Source organism: Podarcis muralis, chromosome 10 (assembly GCF_964188315.1).
Source record: "Podarcis muralis chromosome 10, rPodMur119.hap1.1, whole genome shotgun sequence".
Lineage (NCBI taxonomy): Eukaryota > Metazoa > Chordata > Lepidosauria > Squamata > Lacertidae > Podarcis > Podarcis muralis.
The window spans coordinates 70,306,943-70,331,517 of NC_135664.1; the positions used below are offsets into that span (position 1 = coordinate 70,306,943).

General features: G+C 45.4%; 1 protein-coding gene across 1 annotated transcript in view; it reads left to right on the top strand.

Annotated features, from left to right (window-relative positions):
* The window catches only part of EXOC4 (exocyst complex component 4), a 343,578-nt gene that overhangs the window by 271,486 nt on the left and 47,517 nt on the right, over positions 1-24,575 (top strand). Inside the window, exons 12-14 of the mRNA XM_028746503.2 lie at positions 6,027-6,163; positions 10,594-10,749; positions 12,023-12,201. Of these exons, the coding sequence (XP_028602336.1) occupies positions 6,027-6,163; positions 10,594-10,749; positions 12,023-12,201 (472 nt within the window). The remainder of the gene's footprint in view (positions 1-6,026; positions 6,164-10,593; positions 10,750-12,022; positions 12,202-24,575) is intronic.

Genomic DNA, 24,575 nt, shown 5'->3' on the forward strand with positions numbered 1-24,575 from the left:
CAAAAAGCAGAATGGGTGCATAAGAAAGATTATGGACTGGCAGGCCCAGTCACACACTTATAATCTAAAGAGAGATACAACACATGAGGATGAAAAGGTAGAAAATGGAAGGCATGCAGGAAGCAAATCTTACAGGAAGGCCCAAGTTAGAAGATGAGTCCTGTCTCTCTCCTGGAAAATGTGGAAAAGAGTAAAGCAGGTGTCAAAGAAGGGCTGTTGCCCATGGTAGAGCCTCTAGGTCAGGCATGGCCAAACTTGGCCCTCCAGATGTTTTAGGACTACAACTCCCATCATCCCTAGCTAACAGGACCAGTGGTCAGGGATGATGGATTTGAATTTAGGTCTCCCCAGTCCTGGTAGTGTAACCAAAATCTTAGTTTCCTTAGAGTTTGCGCAGTTGAATTTTGTGTCGCCTACGTTGAGGGAATAGTCAGTGTGAATTAAGTTATGCAAGAAATGTTTGTGATGACACTAACGAGGATTTGAATCCCCCTTTGCTTGTCCTCCTAAGTGTGCACTGAAAGGACAGAAAAAAATCCACCTTTCTGCCACTTTTCAACCACCTGCCCTGTGAATATATATCAGGGTGGTTCAACTAACCTTTAACTGATGTTGAGTTTGCAACCTGGGTCTGTCTCCCAAAACCTTCCCTCTCCCCAGCATAACAGTTCCCCTGAATAGCTCTTAGAAAACATAAGAGCCCTGCTAGATCAAGCCAGAGGCCCCTCTAGATTATTATTATTATTATTAATAATCATCATCACCACCATCATCATCACAGGGCAGTTTTCAATATGCAAACACAAAAATACATAGTGTAGTAACAAACAAAAACAGCCCTCTCCTGATCTTTGCTCCCTAACATTCAAAGGTATACTGTCTCTGAACATGGAGGCTCCATTTGGCTGTTATTGTTAAGAGGCGTTGACAGAGCAACACTCTGTGCTAAGTTTTACAACTGCTGCTTTCTTATAGGGGATCATCCCTCTCTCTCCCTTTAGCTGCAGCCTCATTTCTCTGTGCTACACCCTAAAGGCACAGGAGGAGCTGGAGCTAAGCCGATTTGTAGAGAATCTTGTCAGCCTAATTGATTACTGCGCGGTACACGCTGCTGACGACAGGTGAAATGGCGTGGAGTGGAACAAATCTGTATGTATCGCACATTCCCGCTGGGTCGGGCCAGGGCTCCTTCCTCTGACATGTTGATTTATATATTTGCAGCTCCCTTCCCTAATGAATAGTGCCCCATCACGGGTCACTGGAGCCCCCTGCTGTATAGACCCCATCAGTGCCAGATCGAGGGAATGAATCATGCTTCCCAAAGCCTTATGCTGCGAATTTATGCGCTTGAACACTTGCAGGAGGCTAGCCAAGGAAAAGTAATTAAAAACCCCAGATATACACGGGACACTGACACAAACACACCCCGCCAAATGTCCCAGCAGGAAAATTACACATACACGTATACAGGGTGCTGGGTTCTGCGAAATTTTCATCTCTAGTTTGCTTGAATTTTAGGATCCACCATCATGGTAAAGTACAATATCTGTGAGGCTGAAATACTTTCATCTGGCTTACACAGATTTGTTGTGTGATGGACACCAGAAGTCTGCATACAGGATCAAAGATCAGAAGTTTTCTCTCTTTCATGGGCCAGTCAACCCCTGTTTCTCTTGTTTGGGCAAATGTTATCCAGGAAATCATTTCAAAACATGATACATGCGCTCCAGACAAACAATATCTTCAATATTGCAACGTTCTTTATTTTTATTTTTCCTGTGTGTGGTCCTCCTAATTTTAAAACCACAACAACCCATGCCTTCCTCCTGTCCCAAGCAATTTGGAACTCAAATACCTAAAAGACCACCACCCTCGGTATCAACCATCTCGGGCCCTACAGTTGGCAGAGGAGGCCCTGTTAGTGGTGCCACAGCTGGGTGCTGCCTGGTTGGCACTGACTCATTGACAGGGCCTTCTTGGTGGGGGTTCTCCATTGGTGGAATTCCCTCCCTAGTGAGGTGTGGTCTTCCTCATTAAGGAGCACATAAGGTAAGATCCTGCTGGATCAGGTCAATAGCCAATGTAGTCCAGCATCCTGTTCTCACAGTAGCCAACCAGATGCCTGCAGGAAACCAGCAAGCAGGATTTGACCACAGCATACATAGATGCATGCATGCGTACACCACTGTATTTGCATGCCGCCTTTCCATAGTGAAAACCATGCTCAAGGCAGCTTAAAGGTAATGGTAAAGTGACCCCTGACCATTAGGTCCAGTCGTGGCCGACTCTGGGGTTGCAGCGCTCATCTCGCTGTATTGGCCGAGGGAGCCGGCGTACAGCTTCGAGGTCATGTGGCCAGCATGACTAAGCTGTTTCTGGTAAACCAGAGCAGCGCATGGAAACACCGATTACCTTCCCACCGGAGCGGTACCTATTTATCTACTTGCACTTTGACGTGCTTTCGAACTGCTAGGTTGGCAGGAGCAGGGACCGAGCAACGGGAGCTCACCCCGTCGCGGGGATTTGAACCACCGACCTTCTGATTGGCAAGTCCTAGGCTCTGTGGTTTAACCCACAGCGCCACCCGTCTCCCTCAAGGCAGCTTACAACATAAAAAAATACATGTAATAAAAATAGTCATAAACAATAAATAAAACACATCAGAAGATACACAACCAAATTAACAGTTTCCACATTAAATAAGATCTAAAAGATACAAAAAGTATTGATGGCAGCAACAACCTCCTTCTAGGCTATAATGCCTTCTTTGTTTGGCAGCAGCTCTCCAAGGTTGGGTTCAGGCAGAAGAGGGTCTTTCCCATAACCTCCTTCCGGATCCTTCTAAACAGATACTTCCAGGGTTGAACCCTGGTCTTACAAAGCAGATCCTCAGCCACTGATCTGTAGTCACACTCAAAACATCAGTTTTATCTGCAGTAGAGATCTGACCAGTGGTGTGCTCACATCCAGGACAGTTGCCAACTGAAGGGCTTCTGAAAACAAGGAAGCTTGAAATTTGGTCAGTTTTCCCTTCACTGTGAGTCTGAGAAACCAACGACAGGTGCTCGGGTGCATAAACCTAATTTCTTTTTTGCCCAGAGCACGTGCAACCCAAGACTTTTGTTTTCGGATGCATCATCTCTCACCCTTATTGTAGCATCTGGTGACTTTCATTGGGGCAATTGTTACAATACAGTGGTACCTCGGGTTAAGAATTTAATTCTTTCTGGAGGTCTGTTAGTGGTACCTTGGGTTAAGAACTTAATTCTTTCTGGAGGTCCGTTCTTAACCTGAAACTGTATTTAACCTGAAGCACCACTTTGGCTTAATGGGGCCTCCTGCTGCTGCCATGCCGCCGGAGCACGATTTCTGTTCTCATCCTGAAGCAGAGTTCTTAACCCGAGGTACTATTTCTGGGTTAGCAGAGTCTGTAACCTGAAGTGTATGTAACCCGAGGTACCACTGTACTAGATATTCCTCCAGGGACAATTGAACCTGACACACAAACATAAAGTTGGATAAAGAGAAGATGGAGTGTTTTGAAGGATGGTAGAAGGTCTGTGGGTCAATGCCCCAAAGGACCTGTTGAAACCCAGGAGTGGGATCATAGAATCATAGAGTTGGAATAGACCACAAGGGCCATCGAGTCCAACCCCCTGCCAAGCAGGAAACACCATCAGAGCACTCCTGACATATGGTTGTCAAGCCTCTGCTTAAAGACCTCCAAAGAAGGAGACTCCACCACACTCCTTGGCAGCAAATTCCACTGTCGAACAGCTCTTACTGTCAGGAAGTTCTTCCTAATGTTTAGGTGGAATCTTCTTTCTTGTAGTTTGGATCCATTGCTCCGTGTCCGCTTCTCTGGAGCAGCAGAAAACAACCTTTCTCCCTCCTCTATGTGACATCCTTTTATATATTTGAACATGGCTATCATATCACCCCTTAACCTCCTCTTCTTCAGGCTAAACATGTTAGTCCTTCTGGCTGGGGGCTGCCATGCACAGATTGTGATTCAGTCCAAGGCTCAGTCCCATCATATATATATATATAGTGTTCTGGCTGGCCAGGTGCTTGACCAGCCCTACCTCCTTCAGCCCCAGGCAGCCTCTGAAAAGCAGGAGCTTCCTCAAGCCCTAGGTAGACGGAGGCAATGACCGAGGGGATACCTTCAGCTCAGAAAGTCATGAGTTGTACAGGGCAGCTGTGGAATATCAGTCGATGTGCAGAGCTGAAGTGTTTTTCACCACCCTATATTCCCAGCCAAGGACACTCTCTGCAAAGTGCCTTTGACGACTGTCAAACTTCCCTCGGAATAACGTGCCGCACATGCAAAGGGCCGGGTTGCAGCGCTGAGCGAGGGGGAGGCTTCCTTATTCTTTTTAGCAGCTTGGAGAGCAGAATCAATTCCTGTCACTCACCGGTAAATCTGCAGGAACAGGATTATGGATCTGGGTCCTTCTTGCAGTACTTTAATCTTAAAATCGATGCTGAGAAGGAAGCCAGGCTTGGGGGAGGGGAGCGGAGAGGCTCCAGCTTTGACTCTGATGAGGTTTTGCAACTTCAAATGCAAAAAGTGTCCAACTCTCTTGCAAGGGAGGCGGGGAGAGAATGCCTCACCTGTCGCAGTCAATGGAATCAGCTGCACGGAGGACTTTAATTCAATATGTAAACCAAAGCAGGGCTTGGGAGATGCTTCAGCCTCTTGCTTTTAAGTGCACGGCTCAGAAAATAATCCTGCTATTCTGTGAAGCGAAATATTATTTTGCAGCGTGTTAAATTGGTTAGTAATTTTTAAGGTGCCACAAGACTTAAGAAGCTAACACAATTGCCCCTCTGGAAGTTAGTTTTACCTTTCGCTTTCTTTCCTGCGCCCATCAGTGGGGCTTACACGAAAGAGAAGTGTGCAGATACCCAGACAGCGTACAAAATGCTGTAATAGCAAACCAGCAGCATTGAGGTGACTTGTGGGGGTGTTGGCTGGAGCCACTGGCTCTTCAGGGCCAACACAAATTGAGAAAGGGATGTGGATGTTCTCATAGAAACCAACTAAAATATATATATATTGCTTACCTGGAAAAGATATAGAGTAAAGCAAAGTGATTGGGGGCTGGAGCACTTTGCCAACAAAGAAAGGGTGGTGCGTTTGGGGGAATGGGTTAGTTTAGGAAAGAAAGAGAAACCTTTTCTTGCAGTGACCAACCAGATTCCCATGGGAAGCCTGCAAGCAGGACCTTAGCCCAAGAGTGCCTGCCCTACTTGCGAGTCCCAGAAACGGGTATTCAGAAACATACTGCGTCCAACAGTAGAAGTTGTACACAGCCATGATGATTAGTAGTCATATCCTTACCCTCCATGAATTTGCTCTGAAGGAGAGGATTGGTGGCCATCACCACCGTGGATTCCGGAGTATTAGGCGACTGGGCGTATTAAATGACACCCCCCCCCCAAATTGGCAGCTGCAATTTGGGGGTTTGTTTTATAAGCCCAGTCGCCTAATATGCTGGGCAGCTCTGCTCCGGGAGAAAGCCGCCCAGCATGGAGCGGAGCCCGCCGCCCCTGCTGCTGCTTCCGAAGCAGCAGTGGGCGGGCTCCGCACCAGGCGACTCTCTCCCGGCGCGGGGTGGAGCCCGCCACCGCCCATACCCGGCGTATAAGACGACCCCCAACTTTTTAACCTCTTTTCCGTGATTAAAATGTCGTCTTATATGCCGGAATCTACGATACATCTTGTGAGAGTGAATTGGTTAATTCAACTATATTCTGCATGAAGAAGTACTAAGTACCCAAGGTTGAAAACAAGAATCTTACGCCATTGTATTGAATTGTTGCATTTAATTAAAACTAACTATGGTGTTCTTGGTTTGCTTGCTTGTGCCAAATAAACTTAGAAAGGCTTGAAAAATGTTTTTCTTGGCAGGGGCCCACCATGACAAGCCTTTAAAAAACTTCTTTCTTTCTTTCTTTCTTTCTTTCTTTCTTTCTTTCTTTCTTTCTTTCTTTCTTTCTTTCTTTCTTTCTTTCGGCAGAGCACAGTGATTGTGGAAAAGACTGTCCAGGACCTCATGAATTTGATGCACGACTTGAGTGCCTACTCTGACCAGTTCCTCAACATGGTATGTGTCAAACTCCAGGAATACAAGGACACCTGCACTGTGGCCTACAGGTAAGGCTTGCTTGAGGGCCAGGTAGCACCCTTCAGGTCCTTCCCTTCAAGGACGTACCAAGGCATTTGGAGGTTTTCTTCTTTAAGAGGAAAAGGCAAATAAGGGAATAAGTTTAGATTTGTTTTACCTATAAGTGTATTTCTACACTGCCAGCTCATTCAAAAAGATTTCATGGCAGTGTGCAATAAAACCATTAGGACGTCCTAAAATTGTAAAATACAGACTACCGCTGTATTGTAATTTGTTTGGACTGCTTTTAATACTGAATTTTAAATTGCTGTAGCGTGCCCTGGGACCTGTTGGTGATGGATGGGTTTGATGGTGGCGGTAGGAGGGGCAATGCTCCGTCCATGTAATGCATAATTAAGACATACCTTTGTAGTAAATAATGTACAGGAGAAGACAGTAGGTAAACGACTTAAAGCAGGGGTATAGCTACAAGGATAAAGGTGAGACAATAACTAGCCTATTTGCACATACATAGTTAATACCCCCAGTCCCACTAATACAAAACTTACCTGTCCCCCGCTTTAAGTTGTTTACCTACAAGTGAAGTTACAAGTGAACTCTTTATTTATTGCGTTTGCAGTGGCGCAATTAGGTCAGCCCTCATTTCAGTGTCCAATCCCTGATTACAGGAAGAGGAGGACATAAAAGAACACAGAAAATACACTACTTGATCTACTAGCTCATGCTAGGTACAAATACAAGTCATTATGCCCTTTATGTAACTAGGAAGAGCATAATGGGGGCACAAGATGTTCTCCTAACTCATTGTGAGAGAGGGAGAGAATGTGTATATGAAACTGCATGGTGCTAGTTATTTATCTAGCCCTGCATGTCTTTAGCGTTTCCCATCCCAGTTACCCAGAACCCGTTAACTGGAGGTGCCAAGTCTTGAACCTTGGATTGTGCTCCCCCACTTCTGATTCATAGCACATCCTCCTGTCATTTAAAGCTGCCTCGTGCTGAATCGGACCACAGGTCCATTTATCCTAGTGTACTCTGATTGGCAGTGGCTCTCCCAAGAGCTTGGCCAGGGATTATTCTCAGCTGTCCCAGCCTTTCTGGTCATATGAAGAACTCAAACTCACACCTCCAGTCCTGCCAAAGGTTTTAGTGCATTTATCAGATTAGTAAAGGTAAAGGGACCCCTGACCATTAGGTCTATTCATGGCCGACTCTGGGGTTGCGCCGCTCATCTCGCTTTATTGGCCGAGGGAGCCAGCATACAGCTTCCAGATCATGTGGCCAGCATGACTAAGCTGCTTCTGGCGAACCGGAGCAGCACACGGAAACGCCGTTTACCTTCCCGCCGGAGCGGTACCTATTTATCTACTTGCATTTTGACGTGCTTTCGCACTGCTAGGTTTGCAGGAGCAGGGACTGAGCAACAGGAGCTCACCCCGTCGCAGGGATTCGAACCGCCAACCTTCTGATCGGCAAGCCCTAGACTCTGTGGTTTAACCCACAGTGCCACCCGCGTCCCATCAGATTAGTACATAAGGCAAATTGCAGGTTAAAGGATTCAGCAGGTGCATGAGAGGTTAAATGCACCTCTAAGTTTAAGCTAAGGTGTTGATCCTACACTTCCCTTTTGAAGTGTGGCCTGGGCACAGCTATTTCCACGGCAAGCAGTTGGAGTCCATGGCTGGAGAATCGAGCAGTACTCCTTGTGGTTTGGCTAGTGAAGTTTGTTTATGCTGGCATCTCCGTGTCTGTGGTGCCCTCCTGTCCTAATAGCCATGTTTCCCGAGGGCGATGTGCTACATCTCCATGCAGAGTATTAACTAGGGGATGTGGCGGTCAGCCCTAGGATGCCAGCAGCTATCAGAAGTGGCAGAGAAAACACAAGGCTCATTTAAGGGGTTGGGTGGGAGAAACAGAGACACCACAGACTTGAGAAGGTGGCATTCATTGAAGAACAGAGCTGTCATCTTAAAACTGATACCGGAATCCACCCACCACCACTATCTCAAAGCAGCTAGCTATGCAATTTTTCCTGTTCTGGTAATAGGGTTAATCATCACCACCAGCACGACAATCTAATAATTGGTTTTTGGCTCATTGGGCCACAGACAGAGCCATCTGTGTTGCTGTGTTGTATCTGGCTCCCAGGAGGGGGCTAGGAAAGGGGCGTAACAGACAAACAGGTGACAGGGCATTGCAGAGAAAGGCCCGATTCCCTTCACGGCTCAGTGCATTGAGTGCATAAGACATCTGCTTGAGATGGCATAGCAGCTCCAGAACCTGCACTGCTTCCAAAATTCAAATGGCTGCTAATAACCTCTGGAAACAAAATAGCAGAGTGGCTCGGGACTTTGATTAGGGAACATCTGGAGGCCGCTGGGGCTAATTGAGACTCAGGTATTTAGTGACAGAAGCACCCCAGGAGTCAGCGACAGATTTCACTTTCAGATTCAACATGTCTGAATGTGAGAAATTCATGCTCATCCACAAATAGAGCAGGTCTCTGGCCCCAAAGACATATCATGCACCAAAGCATGGAGTTGCAAGGAGGAGACCCTAGCTAAGTGGTACAGTGTCTGCTGTGTGTACAAAAAGTCCCTGGTTCAGTTCGTTTTATCTCCACCTAAAGCAGGAAGCAAGGGACATGGGTTGCGCTGTGGGTTAAACCACATAGCCTAGGGCTTGCTGATCAGAAGGTCGGCGGTTTGAATCCCCGCGACGGGATGAGCTCCCGTTGCTCAGTCCCTGCTCCTGCCAACCTAGCAGTTCGAAAGCATGTCAAAGTGCAAGTAGATAAATAGGTACCGCTCCGGCGGGAAGGTAAACGGCGTTTCCATGCGCTGCTCTGGTTCCTCGAGGAGACCAAAAGCACAACCTTCCATCTTGCAGTGGGACGATCATTTGCCCACCACATCAATCCACACAATCCAGACCAAGGTTTGCCACAGCTGATCACATAAACGGAACAGCTTGCTCCAGATGGCACAGGCAAGGAATGACAAAACTGGGGTGGAGTTCTGAATTAAATATGGCATCCCCACTGCTGTGACAAATAACTATTTTATTGTATTCCAACCTACGTGGCATGGTGACTTTCCAGGGCTCTCCTTTTCATTACTCCCTTCCTGAATTATTAGATAAAAGTTTGAAAACACAGAGAAAGTATTGCAATGGCTTATGTCTAGGAGGCACATAGGATAAAATGAACCTAAGACTATAATTCTGAAATGCAGGATTGAGAAGAAAACAGTTGTATTTGTTAGACTGTGAAATAAACGCCCCAGAGTAGTAGCAGCCTCATTGCTGTTGTCATTTCAGACTTGAGTGGTCAAAGCATACTGGTTAACGTAGTCTAGCAAATAGGCCCTCGATGAGAAGGAAATGGGGGAAATGACCAAATTCCTCTCTTCCTTCAAAAATAACTATGTTTTTCTGATATTTTTAACAGAATACTAGGCAGAACCATTGGATTTTCTACAGTCTGAGCTGGAGGGCTATTTGTTGTTCAAGACAGCTTTTACTTTTATCTGCTTTTCAATTTTGCGTTGATTTTTGATGCAGCTCAGGGGTTGATAGTTTAGGAAATGGGAAAGCACATTGTTCCAGAGAGTAGTGAAGTCTGAAATGGAGATTTAGGCTTTGAGATCCTGCACCATTTGAAAACTCAGACTGCGTCATTTTGCTTTTGGCAGATTGAATTTAGAAACTAAGAAGTATCTCCCACTGAACCAACCTGTTGATTAAAACCCTTTGCAACCTTTTGAGTTGCAAAGAATTCTTCATCAACACTGCTGATTTTCAGTTATGCAGAGATCAGAGTTGATTATAACATATATTAAGTAAAACAGAAACATCGCCACCCGACCCCATCCCACTCACCTTTCCCCCCCCCACCTCTTTCCCCCCTTTTCTTCCTAATGTAAGAAGAAGAAGAAGAGTTTGGATTTGATATCCCGCCTTTCACTCCCCTTCAGGAGTCTCAAAGCGGCTAACAATCTCCTTTCCCTTCCTCCCCCACAACAAACACTCTGTGAGGTGAGTGGGGCTGAGAGACTTCAGAGAAGTGTGGCTGGCCCAAGGTCACCCAGCAGCTGCATGTGGAGGAGCGGAGACGCGAACCCGGTTACCCAGATTACGTGACTACCGCTCTTAACCACTACACCACACTGGCTCTCACACTAATGTCTCAACAAATGAAACTGATCTGTAAAAATGTAGCTTGGAAAAAAAGAGAGAGAGATTGCTCATATTTTTGTAAATCAAGAAAATCTTTAATAATAATAATAATAAGAGTTGATTATAATTGTCTGTATGGTATGGTATAGGGACACACTTTATTCCACAGCCTGGACACCCATCCCATTTGAGTGATGGTTTATTTATTTATTTTATAATGTGAGCTGGAATATCAAATAACCAGGAAATACACCTCACCTCCTTACATCACCATTTTATGTAGGAGCATTGTTCAATCTGATGAAAAGCTGGTCATCAGTGCGTCTTGGGCAAAAGATGATGATATCACCAGACTCCTGAAGTCTCTTCCAAACTGGATCAACATGGCCCAGCCCAAGCAATTGCGACCAAAGAGGGAGGAAGAGGAGGACTTCATAAGGTAAATTATTCCTAAAATGATAGTGGCAACAACAGGTAGCCTTGCCATGAATGGATTGTCTTATCTTTCAGGGCTCACATGCGTAGCCCTCAAATTCCTTTGAATGTGCAGGATGAATTTCTTCAGGGTTGCCTGTTACCAGGAAATAGATCTCATCTGTGGAGGGTTCCCTTTGGGCATTGTAAGTTACTTAATAATGTGTGTTCCTTTAGTGGATGACTCAGTGTTTGACCGCCTGACCCCGTGATCAATTTTACTAGCCTTCTCTGTCCAGCCGCCCAGCCCCTCCCTCTGGGACATCCGAAAAAGCCTGTTCATGAGCTACTAAGTTGTTTTAGAAATCCCTCGTGATGAATGAGAGGCTTGTTATTACAACTTACCGGAATCCATTAGGAAAATTATGTTAAGGAATTCTTCACCCTTCCTTGTAGTCTGGAGCCAGCCTGGTCGAGCTTTGAAATGGGTCAGACTCCTTCACATGATTTAGAAGAAAGCATGGATTGTTTCATTGTTGTGCCATTTATTCTATTCTATTTTTTAACTTGGGGGGGGGGATACAACTCGAAATGATATAGCATGCAAAAATAAATATAATGCAAATAAGGGCTATCTCCATCTTGACAATACATACACATTAACTTGCTGCAGGTATAAATTCTGTAGGGAAGTTGTGTCACCACTTCTTCTTCTTTTTCTTCTTCTTGTTAAAAACACATTTATTCAAAAGTTACACTACAGCTTTGTCCACTGCCATAATACTACAAAACGACCACTCCCATCTTGTTTTGACCTCCTGTTGTTTGATTCTTGTTTTCAGTGTCTGGCCATGAGCTGCTTCTAGCTGAACAGTGGGATCAAATAATTTAAAATACATTTAACTTCAGTAAAAATGAGTCGGATCCAGACTTAGTTGTGCTTTAGTCCTGTTGAAATCAGTGAGGCAAGTGAATCACGACTAGCATGGATTTCAGTGAGGCTAGCATTCAGTTTATCCTGGTGTCTGATCTTTTCTTACTCTGTACAGATCTAGCCTCAAAACTCCATTGTAACATCACTGGTTGGACTGATAAATAATACATTCGGGTTATTCCAGTTTGAGGAATCAAGAGCACCTGACAGGCTGATGTGGGAGCAGCATGGGCTCAGATGGACGTGTAAAATCCCACACCAGGAAAAGCCCCCCAGACAAATCTGACTGAGAAAGTCCTTTTCTTTACACTATTGTTGAGTTCTGTATTAATTGTATATGTGCCTTGTGTTTTTCTTGTTCTAGAACCGCCTTTGGCAAAGAATCCGAAGTGCTCATTGGGAACCTGGGTGATAAACTGATTCCCACACAAGAGATTCTCTCTGATGTCAGCGACCTGAAGGCCTTGGCCAATATGCACGAAAGTTTGGAATGGCTCTCCAGTCGTATGAAGGCAGCTTTCTCCAACCTTCCAGTGGCACAAAGTGAGTTATCTCTAGACAAATAAATCCCTCTTCTCCCAGGCCTTTGACTAATTCATGGGTAGGCAAACTAAGGCCCAGGGGCCGGATCCGGCCCAATCGCCTTCTCAATCTGGCCCGCGGATGGTCTGGGAATCAGCGTGTTTTTTACATAAGTAGAATGTGTGCTTTTATTTAAAATTCATCTCTGGGTTATTTGTGGGGCATAGGAATTCGTTCATTCCCCCCCCCCCAAAAAAAAATAGTCCGGCCCCCCACAAGGTCTGACAGACAGTGGACCGGCCCCCTGCTGAAAAAGTTTGCTGACCCCTGGGCTAATTAAACAATAGATGTACTTTTAAACTGTGGGAGGTGTTGTTTTTGTTTGTTACTACAGGGAAGGGTTGTAGCTCAATGCATCTGCCTTGCAGAAGGTCCTGGGATCAGTCCCCAGTATCCCCAGGTAGGGCTGGGAATGAGAGCTGCTGCCAGTCAGTGTGGGCAGTACTAAGCTAAATGGACCCAATGGTGCAACAGAGCACAAAGCAGCTTCCTATGTTCCCAACACCTTGAGCTCCTCAGCTTCAGCAGTTTCCCTGGCTTGGTCAGGATTTTGGGTTAAGACACTCTTCTTAGGGCCCTCGTATTTACCTGGACCGCCTCTCCTGGTCTGCCCCACAGAGGACCTGAAGGTCCATGAATAACCATAGTTTTGAGGTCCCGGGTCCTAAGGAAGTCAGACTATCCTCCACCAGGGCCAGGGCCTTTTCAGTGATGGCTCCGACCTGGTGGAATGCTCTGTCCCATGAGACCAGGGCCCTGAAGGATTTAACCTCCTTTCACCAGGCCTGTATAACAGAGCTATTCTGACTGGCCTTTAATTTGAATTCAGCCTGTTCTTTTATTTCCCTTCTCTTTCCTCCCCATCCCCTTTTATGAAGATCACCCGCTCTGAGACCCCACAGCTAATTCTCCCCTGGTCTCCTTGCTGGCCCAAATAGGACTAATTCAGCCAGCTAGCCATGGTGACTGTTTATTGGATGGATTTCCCCCAAATTGATTTTTGAACTTTGAATTTTATTGTTATTCATGCTTTTATACTGTATTTTATGCTGCTTCAATGTTGTATTACAATTAAGTGCTTTAAACTTGTTGTTAGCTGCCCTGAGCCCAGTTTTCTGAATTGGGAAGGGCGGGGTATAAATAAAAATGTATTTATTATTTATTTATTCTTCTTTTTTACAGTATTTGTACAATATACAAACTGGGCTGAGTGACTTTATAGTTAATCTGTCAAAGGCCTCCCCTTCCTACAGATAAAAATTCAATAACCTTTTTTTCTGTGTCTCTGCCACAATTATCACTCATTTAAAACCAGCCCAGCTAATGGAGTGTTTTATCACACCCCACAGTCTCTCCCTCGTTCATTATTTAGTGTTTGCTAAGCTGATGGCACTTCCACAGCTCTCCCCTTATCTGTGCTTCTTCAGAATTGGATTTTTGTATTTTCCAAACCAGTCAGATATGACACAGTCATTTTTGTCTTCTCCTGGTTTGTTTTTCCTCTTCCTCTTCTGTCTCTTCCCCCGCCCGCAAAGAATGCAAACTTTACTCTTAGCAATAACTGTTTGGATGCTAAGATTGTAGCGTGTAGCTAAACTCACCAGAGTGCTCAAGCAAATTCCTTTTCATTCATTGATTTCAACTTTGCGTTCACCACTTCCTGAGAACTTGGGTCTGGTGGTGATATTTGAAAACAAAAACTATGTCAAAGAGCTGAAGTGTATTGAGTTTATGGCGGAGAAGCCTCTGCTACTGACTGCTGAGCAGGAATGATGTTCTTCGAATGTTCAGTTGCTCAGGAAGCAAAGCAGTTTGCAGGCCAACAACTGTGAGGAAAGGGTAAGCTGTCGTTTTTGCTGGGAATAAAACTTCTCACAGATTCAGGCTAGAGACTTAGAAGAGGTCCCAAGGAGCAGTGAAGCTAAGGGACAGGGAGATAAGAGACCAGGAGGCTGAAGGCAGAGGGGAGAATAAGATGTGGACATTCCACAAGAAAATTAGGTTGAGTACAGAATGAGTAGAAATCGAATGTGCAACAATCTAACCTCCACATAAGCTTTGTGCAAGCAAATCAGAGCTAAAGTTCAATAAATCTAGCCTAAATGCAAGCAGCTTTTAAGCATTTCCCTCTTTGTTTCATGAGTGTGTCATGTTATCTGCAGACTTTGGAATTCTGTGCTAATACAGCATTCAGAATATTGTCCTTGTGAACGGCATCTGTATACTGTGGGGATCTCTTCTCTCCTGGGATATCCTTTGGCCTTCATCTAGACCAGGGGTATCAAACTCAAATTCATCGAGGGCCGCATCAGCAGTTTGGCGCCGCTAGAGGGCAGACGTTCTCTGGCTTGTAGGCTGCCGCGCATGCGCTGAAGAGGCGGCTTTCTTGTGTCAAAAAAAAAAAAAGCGAGAATAAAAGGTGAAGGCCGGCGGCGGCTACACAGGCCACATGACGAGGTCTGGCGGGCCGGATTCGGCCCACGGGCCTTGTGTTTGACACCCGTGATCTAGACTGTTTTTTGGTGTGGCACCTGACTGTGCAAACACAAAGAGTGTGAGCTGAGCACAGTGTTCCCCAGATTTCTAGTCACGGAGGCAGGCTTTTCCAGAATTAAAACTGGCAGCATGGTGGAAAGGTATTAGAAAGGCATGCAGAGATAGGAATTGCCATATGTTTCTGTAAGAGATGCTCTTCTGCAGTGCTCTTCCCCCAGATTTGTAGCCCTAAAATGCAGAGATGCGGCAGTCAATCTCAGAGGCTCAACACCAGACACACAGACACACCACATGGCATACAGAGACACAACTCATCATCTTTAAAGGAGAATCAGATTTTGACTCTTTATCTCACAGACCTCTTGCATCTCTTCTTTTGGGGCCTGGGACACTAGTTTTAAAATTACCCTTTAGTAAATTTGAGCAGCCAGTTAATGCAGAGTGGGGGAGAGAAAGAGGGTTAGCACAAGAACAGAATTGCCTTTTCTCCCCAGAGAAACCGTCAGGAGCAGGGTTGGGACAGTTGCTTCACATGGCGTGTTGATATGCATAATCCTGTGTATACTCAAAGATTTATTTGTGCCCAGCATAATCGCTCATTAGGAGTGTTGTCTCTGTCTCCTGTCCCTATTTAGGGAGGATTACAGGTTGCTTCAGGTTAATAAACCTTGAATATTTCTTGGTATTTAACATTGTCTGGCTGGCTGGCTACCTGAAAGCTTACCTTTTCTAGAATTCCTGTTTTTGAGCACAGGTTCGTTTTCTGAAGATCAGGGAAAGAAGGGCTTGTTCAGGCTGTGTGCAGAGAATAAGTCCCTACAAGAAACATGTAGTAACCCTTTCCCTTTGCTCACACAGCCATTTTTCCAGTGGGCAGCTGGGCAGCAGCTACTTAGCACCTGTCCACAACTGCTCCTTTACCATGGTGTGCTTCCATGCTAGAGAATCCAAAGTGCAACCCTAAAATGCTTCAAGATGCTATCTTGTACCTTCACATTGTGTTCAGGGCCATAAGCAGTCCGGGGAGCCGGAGATAGGCAAGTGGGCAGGGACACAAGGCAGACTGCTGCCTGATCAAAACCTAAGCCAGACTCAGGAGCTTCTGTTGCTGCTAGAACTAGAGGAAGCCACTGTGGAACATCTTAGGCCCAGGAATGCTTCATGCAGCAGAGCATAGATCCAGAAGTTCCCAATTCTATCTCCAGACTCCTGACACTTCTAAAGAAGGGGCAGTGTGTGGCATTAACATGCTTTGTGTGTGCATGCAGATCACCCTGGAATATGTTTATGTTTGTTTAAGTCTCCGTTCATTATGATTTTTCTACCTTCTGGGATTTCTAAGCCCATTATGTGAATGTTGAGGCACTGATATCAAGATTTAAACCATCACAGCTAAATTCACCAAGAGTGGTGGTGGTGGTGGTGATTAATTCATCATTTGGGCTATATTAGGAATATTTGTGGACACTGATCCTTCATTCTCTTTTTTTATATTTTCTGATATCAGATTTTGATATTGCAAACCACCAACAAGAATCTGCAAAGCCAGGTGCCCCACTTTGGGGGAATGTTCTTCCACTGTATTATTTTGTTTTTAAGAGATTTGATAGTGCAGTCCTTTCCAACCAAACTGAGCCCTACATCAGCTAAAGGGGGAGTTGGTTCTTCAGCTGGTGGATTTGTCTTTTAACCAAGAAACCATCTTCCTTCCCATCCTTGTGCAATCAAGGTCCTGATTATGTTGATTGCCTCTGCATTAATAAGCACTGATCATCTTGTGTGTGTGTTATCTGAAAGAGGAGCGCACCCAGAGCTGTTAGCTTTTTAAGAGTTTGCTTTGAGTCCTACTTTTACCTCATCTGGCTGAATTAATATTCTTCTTTTTTGTAGCAGAGGCTCCTTATCAGTAGATAATTGTCAGGGGTGCTTCTCAGCGAAAAGAACGCACACGGCAGATAGTTAAGTATTTATTGTCCAAGATAACACTTAACAATTGCTTCTACAGCTCTGGAAATCTACGCACACCAATCTAACAACTAGGCTGCTATTCCCAAGTCAGCGCTGTATGGAACAGTTGCTGTAACAGGGGACCACTCCCCCTCCACCAGTTAATGTACCTCCCCAGGGTATCCAATCAAGTGACCATTAACAGGTAATCTGCCAGACAGGAGATAAACAATGCACTCAGATTTCTGTTGTAGACCGCCCTTTCTGTGATGTAGGTATGATGTATCTGGGGGGTGGTCCTGAGCTACACCCCTTCTGTGATGTAGGTATGATGTATCTGGGGTGATCTTGAGCTACACCCCTTCTGTGATGTATGTATGATGTTTCTGGGGGTGGTCTTGGACTCCGGGCGATTTAAAATGTCTATATAAGGGCGGGCACACCTTGGTTCTGGGTCCTCCTCCTTCTCCGGTGTGTGAAGGGGGCACCCTGTTGCAACAGTTCAATAAAGATCAGGCTTATGAGCTGCTTTGCTTCTCAATATTCTCTGGTTGGCCTCTGTTATTTGCTCCGACTGATGGAGAACCTACAAAGGACTTTATAAGGGCTCTTGTGTTCCCCATAAGGGAATAAGGGCAGATTTTTGTTTATTACACCGGTAAATCCCCATGTCCAGTTCTCTCCAGTCCCTTTTGTAAAATGCAGCTAGTTTCCACAAGTTGTGAAAAGGCCATTGTTGGGTGGTAGAGCATATAAGGCAGCTTCCTGTGTTTGAGAAGGGCCTTAGCTCAGTGGAAGGGCATCTGCTTTGAATGCAGAAGGTCCAAGGTTCAATCCCTGGCCTCTCTAGGAAGGGCTGGGAATTCTCCTGCCTGAAATCAGTAGAGAACTGATTTCAGTAGAGAACTGCTACCAGCCATTATGTACAATGCTAAGACCCAGCCTTATACAGATTCCCGTGTTCCTCTTTCTGCTGCACAGACTGATGTTGGCAGGACAGATAAATGCACAATGCAATGATATCAAAACACAAGCTCTGGAAAGCGGCCAGCTTGCAGGGGGTGGGGAGAGCACAAGCCGTAGGTGCCAGCTCTCTATTACACACAAACACCAGTTTCCTTCCGACTGCCTTTGCTAAATGCAGGTTAGGTCCTTTGAGTGTGATAAAAATTCTCAAAGAGGCTTGCAAAAAAAGACCCACACCATTATTAACACAATGTAAAATCCAAATAAAATGATAAATAGGAGAAGCATAAAACCGGAATAAAATGCAAAGAGCCGCAGTAAAATTTAAGAGTGGTGGTTAAAATGAATCACCATTCAGTTCAAAGTCCAAGCAAATAAAATGAAAAGAAAAGGGAGCCCTGGACTCTTTTGGGGAAGACAGGATATAAATTGAATTATATTAATAAGAGTAATAATCAATAATACATACACAGGGTTGGCACCAGGCAAAGAACCCTGGAGAAGAAGTTTTTTGTAACTAGGGGCCCACCAGAAAGAAGGCACCTCAGCTGAATAATGCTGATCAACTTTATGAGGTTGTTGTAAGGATCTGAAGCAGTCAAAAACATTCCTTTTTACCTGGGTTTTTGTCCCTTAATTTGGAGGACTTTAGACGTTTGTGGCTTCTTCCAGTTGGGAGAGGTTAGACCATGAGTAGGCAAACTAAGGCCCGGGGGTTGGATAAGGCCCAATCGCCTTCTAAATCCGGCCCGTGGACAATCAGCGTGTTTTTACATGAGTAGAATGTGTCCTTTTATTTAAAATGCATCTCTGGGTTATTTGTGGGGCATAGGAATTCGTTCATTCCCCCCCCCCCCCAAAAAAAGTCTGGCCCACCACAAGGACTAAGGGGCAGTGGACCAGCCCCCTGCTGAAAAAGTTTGCTGACCCCTGGGTTAGACCTAACTTTTGAATAAGTATGGGGGGGGTTTAGGTTTTTTTTGTTGTTGTTCTAGTTTCATACTGCTTTTATACTGTTTTGTAAATCGTGTTGAGTCACTGTTTGTGAAAAAGGCAACAAATTAGTGCAATTTAATACTGTTGTTGTTGTTAACAATCCTGACCATTTTGAGCTCAAAAGGGCCATAGCTCAGTGATCAAAGGATGTGCTTTGCCTGGCAAGGATCTCAGGTTCAAGCTCAAGTGTCAAGGTAGGGTTAAGAATGGTCCTTGTCTGAAACCCTGGAGAACTGTGCCAATCTGTGTAGACAATACTGTGATCTAGCTGGATCAACATTATAAAATGTTATAGAAGTGCTTAGTAGTAGCAGTAGTAGTAAATTGTATGTGCCAAATGCAGACCGCTCCTACCCATGCAAACCTAGCAGATCCCGCCTATGTTGTGCTATGTGCCAATGGTGCCTTTCATTGCCGAATGTACTTCTTGAGCTGTTTTATTCTGAACTTACTGTGCTGTGCCTTGAAATTCTTTGAGAATCACACGTTTGATAAATAAAATAAACATGGCACAAGAAAAGCACCTGGTAGCTTGCTTCTGGGTCATGGAAAGGGGCTGACAGTTCACTCAGGAACGGACCAAGCTTTAGAGAACTTAGAAAGTGTTTATGGAGTCTCTGCATGAGCCGGAATTAACTGCTGAGAAAAAAATAAGGTATCATTTCTCCCTTGCCGCACCACACTCTATAGTTCGCGAACCTGTCGCCCTGAAGTCCAGTCGCACAGTTTCTGCAGCCAGAGTTTTGATTACACCACCAATATATTTATGTGATAGTTCTCCACACACTTGGAGGGTTAGGAGGTTGAAGGGCGGGGCGGGGGGCAGGGAGGAAAGTAGGACAAGGAGCAATTAGCGTAATCATAACCTCAAGCGCGAGCGTTGATCCCAGGACACAAGATCAATCTCCAGGAGAGCAAGATGTGCAGTGTCTGGGAAGGAAGGCTATCAACTCTGGGCACTGGAGGCTGGAGAGCTGCTTTCTAATTCTCTGGCTGTTAAATATTTGATGCAGAGGTTCAGGAGGGCTCCGGCTGCTAATAACCTCTGCATCAATCTTTTTTCTAAGGCCCCACTAAGAAGTTGGACCATTGCTGAGGGAGGATAAAATAGAGAGGAACGTTCTCTGCCCAGTGTCCTTGGTAGGATCTCTGCAGTTCAGCACCAAGCCAGGCTGGAAGAGGATACGGTTTGGCTTCTTTAGTCACTGTCCCGGGAATGTAGAAGGCAAGACTAGCATGCTCATGGCTTTTAAGGGCCAGCAGTCTCCAAGTCCAGATTGCACTGAATCCAGTGTGAACACTTGGACCTGAAGGAAGGAAGGTGCAAGTGGAACAGTGCTAAGCATTTTCAGTTTCCTGCCTGGTGGCAATGCAACTCAAAGCCTTGCTATTCTTGCCTTGCCCTGCCTACCTACCTACCTATTTCTTTACAGTGGTACCTCGGGTTACAGACACTTCAGGTTACGGACTCTGCTAACTCAGAAATAGTACCTCGGGTTAAGAACTTTGCTTCAGGATGAGAATAGCGGCAACAGGAAGCCCCATTAGCTAAGGTGGTACCTCAGGTTAAGAACAGTTTCAGGTTAAGAATGGACCTCCAGAACGAATTAAGTTCTTAACCCGAGGTACCACTGGATTTATTTTGCATACCACTCTATACCCGTAAATCTCAAGGCGGTTCACAACATAAAATTACAATGTAAAAAACACAGAATACATAACAACAACAAAGACAACCCAATACCCCCCCCCCCCATTCCACAACAAATTTGAAAGGGTATCAGATGTCTGACTGTTGTCCAGAAGAGTTGGGTTGGACGACAGAGGACGAGATGGTTGGACAGTGTTCTCGAAGCTACAAACATGAGTCTGACCAAACTGCGGGAGGCAGTGGAAGACAGGAGTGCCTGGCGTGCTCTGGTCCACGGGGTCACGAAGAGTCGGACACGACTAAACGACTAAACAACAAAAATCAGATGTCAATCAGCCCAAGACCTGGTTAAAAGGGAGCATTTTTGCCTGGTACCTAAAGGTATATAATGAAGGCGTCAGATAAGCCTCTTTGGAGAGAGCATTCCACAGATGAGAGCCACAGCAGAAAAGGCCCCATGGGACTCCCAGCAGATAAGTCTTCAAAGTGCAGGGTGGCCTCAGTCTTTTGAGGCTGTGGTGTGTCAGGGCAAGCAGGGCGTTGGTCCCACAAGACTCACATCAGATGCGATCTTCATCATGTGACGCTACATCAAAAGATCAAGCAGGGAAAGGCCATTCCCTTTGTATGATCCTGGGCCAAATCAGATGTCACTGTAAGCACCTCTGCCATCCCCTTGGTAACATTCGAGTGAAGAAAATGCACAATTTGACGCCATTGTGTTCAACAGTTTTCTCTCCCAGCTGAGTCCCCACAAGAGGCAGCCTCTGAAGTGGAACTGGGGGTGAGGAGAGAATGCTGATTGCAACAGCTGCACGTCACAGGTAGTCTGTAAGCATTTCTCAGGAGACACAGCAAATGTGGGTCAGTGTCAGCCATATATTTATGACAATGTGTAGTTTGGCCCTCCTGGATAGCCAGTTAAAATGGAGAGGAGCTGGATGAACTTGCTCGTGGCTTTTAGCTACATATGGAGGTCCAAGTAAACCGAACATATATTTGGGAGATACTTGTAAGATTTATCGTCTGCCTGTGAGAGCTCTGGGTCAGTCCGTGGTGTCCACAGAAAAGAAAAGCACTTGAAATGTATTAGTTTAAAATACTAATAGCCGACTTACATTGCGGTGCGGCAGGGAGACGCATAAAACTTCTCTTAAAATCTACATTTATTGCAGTAATGAAACACCAACATTCATTAAGACTGGCTACTGCTGTCTGAGGTCAGGCAGACACTAAAGAATTTGTAATTCTGGCTCTAAACCAAATTATGTATTAATAAAAGATCTAATGAGGGAGAGAAAGGGAGCAAAGTCCCCTCTCAGTGGGGACTTCATAGTAAGTGAAACAAGGTAGGGGGTTAAACAAAGTCATCTCCAACTTGAGAGACTGCAGCTGCAACTTAGACGCTTAGAGTACCCACGTTAAAATTGGTGTCAATTTACAAACTTAAGACAGGGGATAAGGATTCATAGAGAATAAGACTGTTGATGGCTACTAGCCAGGATGAACTTGTTCTCCTTCCGCTCTCCGAGAAAGTATCAATTTATGTGAATAACAAGTGGGTTGATAGCTACTGCGTTTGGGTTCCTGGAGGCAGCTAGTTGGCCACTGTGAGACGGGCCTTTGGCCTGATCTACCTGCAGGTCCAGGTAAATTTGCCAGCAAATTTGGAAAACTCAGCAGTGGCCAGAGGATTGGAGAACATCAGTCTACATCCCAATCCCAAAGAAGGGAAGTGCCAAAGAATGCTCCAACTACCGCACAATTGCACTCATTTCACACGCTAGCAAGGTTATGCTTAAAATTCTACAAGGCAGGCTTAAGCAGTATGTGGACCGAGAACTCCCAGAAGTGCAAGCTGGATTTCGAAGGGGCAGAGGAACCAGAGACCAAATTGCAAACATGCGCTGGATTATGGAGAAAGCGAAAGAGTTCCAGAAAGACATCTACTTCTGCTTCATTGACTATGCAAAAGCCTTTGACTGTGTCGACCACAGCAAACTATGGCAAGTTCTTAAAGAAATGGGAGTGCCTGATCACCTCATCTGCCTCCTGAGAAAGTTCTATGTGGGACAAGAAGCTACAGTTAGAACTGGATATGGAACAACTGATTGGTTCAAAATTGGGAAAGGAGTACGACAAGGCTGTATATTGTCTCCCTGCTTATTTAACTTATATGCAGAATTCATCATGCGAAAGGCTGGGCTGGATGAATCCCAAGCTGGAATTAAGATTGCCGGAAGAAATATCAACAACCTCAGATATGCAGATGACACAACCTTGATGGCAGAAAGTGAGGAGGAATTAAAGAACCTTTTAATGAGGGTGAAAGAGGAGAGCGCAAAATATGGTCTTAAGCTCAACATCAAGAAAACGAAGATCATGGCCACTGGGCCCATCACCTCCTGGCAAATAGAAGGGGAAGAAATGGAGGCAGTGAGAGATTTTACCTTCTTGGGCTCCATGATCACTGCAGATGGTGACAGCAGCCACGAAATTAAAAGACGCCTGCTCCTTGGGAGAAAGGCGATGGCAAATCTAGACAGCATCTTAAAAAGCAGAGACATCACCTTACTAACAAAGGTCCGTATAGTTAAAGCCATGGTTTTCCCAGTAGTGATATATGGAAGTGAGAGCTGGACCATAAAGAAGGCTGATCAACAAAGAATTTATGCTTTTGAATTCTGGTGCTGGAGGAGACTCTTGAAAGTCCCATGGACTGCAAGAAGATCAAACCTCTCCATTCTGCAGGAAATCAGCCCTGAGTGCTCACTGGAAGGACAGATCCTGAAGCTGAGGCTCCAATACTTTGGCCACCTCATGAGAAGAGAAGACTCCCTGGAAAAGACCCTGATGTTGGGAAAGATGGAGGGCACAAGAAGAAGGGGACGACAGAGGACGAGATGGTTGGACAGTGTTCTCGAAGCCACAAACAGGAGTCTGACCAAACTGCGGGAGGCAGTGAAAGACAGGAGTGCCTGGCGTGCTCTGGTCCAGGGGGTCACGAAGAGTCGGTCACGACTAAATGACTAAACAACAACAACACCTGCAGGTCCCTTCTGATGTTCTTATGCTTTAGTGTCATAGAATTATATGATTCTACACTCCCATGCAACTCTCCGGATTTGGAAGCAGGATACGAGTAGCTATTCCTATGCATTGGTTCCCTTGACTCTCGGTAGTGGCACCCGCCCTGTGGAACGCCCTCCTTTCAGATGTCAACAAAATAAACAACTATCTGACTTTTAGAAGACATCCGAAGGCAGCCCTGCTTAGGGAAGTTTTTAATGTTTGATGTTGTTGCTTTTTTATTATTGTTGGTGTTCTGTTGGGAGCTGCCCAGAGTGGCTGGGGAAATCCAGCCAGATGGACAGGGTATTACTACTACTACTACTACTAATAATAATAATAATAATAATAATTTCTTCAAGGATTCATTTGTATTTCAAGCCTGTCTAGTGAACCATTCTGTTTTTCCAACCTTAGATCACAGTATACAGATTGATATGAGTCCTATTCCTTTCTCTCTCTCTCTCTCTCTCTCTCTCTCTCTCTCTCTCCTTTTCAAACTTTACTCTTCTCCTTACCCCACTCCCTAGCAATAAACCCTTTCTTGGGGCTGTATATATGCAGAAATGGGCAGAAAGCAAGCCACTTTTTCAAGGAGTTATTGCCTTTTTAAAAAGTGCTAATTTCCTTGTGAAATTTATGCCTGCCAGCAGAGGCGGCTGAGGAGCACCCCAGGCAGTTCTAACGAGACAATTCATTAGCCGACGAGTGTACACACGCCATAAAGAACATTAATTCGCAAAATGAAAAACTAATAGAGTGTTTAGCCGGCTCTTTATCACCAGTGACAGTCGGCACTCGCCCAATCATTAGTGTTTACTGAACGGATGGGGGCCGCCGCCCTGGCCTGCCTTATCGCCACTCATCTCAAATGAGATCCTTGTGCCTTTCCGGCTCAGCTGCTCTGCCTCTCTCCCTCACCTTAAACGTTTCAACCTGCTGTACTTAGCTGCAGAGATTTATGGGCTCCTACTCTCAGTGCTGGAAGGGGAACAGCTTTCTCTGTTGTAAACATTTTATCTGCCTCCTGCAACACCTGGAGTCTGTCTCTCTCTCTCTCTCTCTCTCTCACACACACACACACACACACAAACTTTCTGCAGGAGAGCGAGAGAGCCAGCTAGCAAGGCCGGAGCTCAGGGATGATGGGAGTTGTAGTCCAACAACATCTGGGGACCCACAGGTTGAGAACCCAGGTGCATATCCACCA